This window comes from Belonocnema kinseyi, chromosome 4 (assembly GCF_010883055.1).
Source record: "Belonocnema kinseyi isolate 2016_QV_RU_SX_M_011 chromosome 4, B_treatae_v1, whole genome shotgun sequence".
Taxonomy (NCBI): Eukaryota; Metazoa; Arthropoda; class Insecta; order Hymenoptera; family Cynipidae; genus Belonocnema; species Belonocnema kinseyi.
Window position 1 is genome coordinate 109,925,907 of NC_046660.1, and position 2,753 is coordinate 109,928,659.

The 2,753-nt window shown below is 37.4% G+C and overlaps 1 protein-coding gene across 1 annotated transcript; it reads left to right on the forward strand.

The window, feature by feature from the left end:
- Positions 1–1,036: 1,036 nt before the first annotated feature.
- Positions 1,037–2,240, forward strand: LOC117171045 (zinc finger BED domain-containing protein 4-like). Its single transcript, XM_033358090.1, has 2 exons — positions 1,037–1,663; positions 1,941–2,240. Exons 1-2 carry the CDS (start codon positions 1,037–1,039, stop codon positions 2,238–2,240), a joined length of 927 nt encoding a protein of 308 aa, XP_033213981.1.
- The last annotated feature ends 513 nt before the right edge of the window (positions 2,241–2,753 follow it).

Genomic DNA, 2,753 nt, shown 5'->3' on the forward strand with positions numbered 1-2,753 from the left:
GCCCCGTCGGCGCGACGGCGTATCGGCGCGCCGACGTGATCTTACGTATATTTACATGGTAACGGATTTCTTCCCGCCGGTTGATTGGTTGTCAACAAAAATACTGAACTAAACCATCACACCGCCCCGCCGCCGCCGCTGAGTACCAAAGAAGGGGTCGCACCGCCGATTAAACTTGATGAAGCCGCCGTCGCCGGTCAAAAGTCTATCAGCACAACCCTTTAACAAACACATTTTTTAGGGACATTTTCATATTCTGTATAATAAATGTTTCCAAAATTTAATGTAATTGTTGCATGGATTTATACAAGTAATTTAAGAACGAGGAAGTGATAAAAGATTATTGAAAGCTGCGTTAGCACGAATAGTATTTTGAAAATGTAAGAAAAAAATACATCATTACCATGATTCAGTTTCCGGGACGAAATATTGAAAATCTGAAAAGTTGTGTTTTTGGAAAACTATTGTTCGTTCTACACTACGGAGTTCAGCTGACCAAAATTCCTATTATGCCTAAGCTGCAGAGAGTGTATGCTTCTATTTCAATGAAATTGGCTTCGTCAATGGCCACATTTCGTGTACCTGCGTTAGTTATCCTCGGGCATGCATCCACTCAAGACTGTGAGTAGAAGTTCTAGTACGAAACACCTGCGATTCTGTTTCATCATCTATTTTTAAAAATGAGTGAGGAAAAAAGTGAATAAAATGCACTTTAATTGGCACGGAATTTATAGTTTCACGTAGTGGTTATGAAAAAGCGGAAAATTCTACGAGTGTTGCGTTTAGTCGTGTACTTGATTGGCTGCAAGAGTGTAACGATTTTAATAGTCACCATAATACTTCAGTTAAATCTTCTTGGGAAATAAATCATGCAGAGGCAGTAAGGCTTCATTATGCTACTGGGGAACTAAGAGCACTGGATAATGAGCCTCTTTCAGTGGTCGAAAAAAGAGGATTTAGAAGATTAATGTCTAAAACAGCACCCCAATATAAAATACCATGTCGGAAATAGTTTTCTACAAAAATTCTACCAGAAATGTTCAAAAGAGTCAAAGAAGCCGTCAGTTTTATTAGTTTGACTGTGCATTGGTTAGACGATCATTTCGAAAGACGTAGTGCTGCATTAAATGTAGATGTATTTCCCGGTAGTCATACAGGAGACGCAATAGCAGATAAATTGACATATCTTTTGGCATCTTGGGGCCTTGACAAAATTCGGGTACATTTGTTAATGCGAAACAACGGTGGGAATATGGCTGAAGGATGCAGAGTGAGCGACATAGGGAGTGAAGGGTGTACTATTCACGCGCTTCAATTGGTCATTAAGAATACTATTGAAGGAAATGAAGCTGTCAGCATTTTATTAAAAAAATGTAAAAAGATTTCCAAGTTTTTCCATAAATCGGCACCTGCAAGGTGGAATTCCACATTATACTTAATGTTGCGCTTCTTGGAGCTGGAATTTTTTCTAGATTTATTTTCTGAGGCTGAAGGCGATGATTCAAAAAGTTTGACGTGCGCAGAATGGGAGATACTGGAAGAATTGGCAAATCTCTTGCAGCCATTTAAAGAGGTCACAAAGTCGTTGATTTATAATGAATCATGTATATCTGAAGTGATTCCAACCATAAAAACGTTGCATTTTTGTTCGTCGAAGCAGAAAGTAAGTTCGCCGCTGGCCTCCTTTAAAGCAGATTTGGAATCTAATTTGAAAAAGCGATTTAAAGACTTAGAAAGCAACATCAACTTTACAATGTGAACATTCTTGGATCCACGTTTCAAAACTGTCTTTTTTCCACGAACTGCTTCGTCAAAAGTAAGGAATACATGGAAATGACTTTAATAAAATATGATAATGAAGCAAACGATAATGTGAATACAATTCCGATGGAAGAAGATTCTGGAAACCTTCAGGACGCTTTTAAAGTGATTATTGCCAGTTCACATACAAAATCCTGCACAAATCTGTTTTGGAAGCAGAAATTGACCTCTATCTCAAGCAAGAGCTGTTAAAACACATCATCACCTCCATCAAAATCGTGGGAGAAAATGAAAGGAATATTCCCAAATTTAAGCAAACTTGTGCACCGTTTCCTCTCCACGCCCTCGAGCAGCATATACAGCGAAAGGCTCTTTTCCGAATCAGGAAACATTTCGGACAAGAGACGGAAAAATCTACTGCCTATGAATGTGGAATTACTAACATTCCTGCACCACAATTTGCCACTGATAAACTTTAAATACTAGGTGAGTTAAAACTACGAAATTACAATCGACAAATTCATTTTAAGTTGCGGGCCAGGATGTGCAGTAGGGTGATTTGAAAATAGAAAATTGTGGGATTCCAAGTTGATAGAGTGGCAAATAGTTGTTTTTCGGGATCAATTTCAATTATTTCACATTCCTGGAAATCTTGAAAGTCTTCCAAAAATTTTTTTCGGATTAAAATCAATCATTTTTAAAGAGATAATTCCTACTTAAGTGTCACCTCTTTTCAGAACAAATTTTTAACATCTGTGTAAATAACAGAATAATTTTTTTTGTACTTGAAAACTTTCTAGTGACAGAAGTACAGCATTTAGTAAAAAAACAAATCTCGCCAAGCTCCTAAAATCAAAACAAGAAATTTAGCGAAGTTGGACCATTTTTAGTGTGGTAGTCATTAATATTTTTTCCTAATGTATTTGTATGCTGGGAAAACCACAAATGTTCACCCCAAAAGCCAAAACGCAAATTTTTCTAACTGTACTGCG

Coding starts and splice junctions, on each gene's coding strand:
- LOC117171045 (XM_033358090.1), top strand. CDS start 1,037: ATGTTCAAAAGAGTCAAAGAAGCCGTCAGTTTTATTAGTTTGACTGTG. Junction 1,664..1,940: donor TTTGTTCGTCGAAGCAGAAA/GTAAGTTCGCCG, acceptor GATTATTGCCAG/TTCACATACAAAATCCTGCA.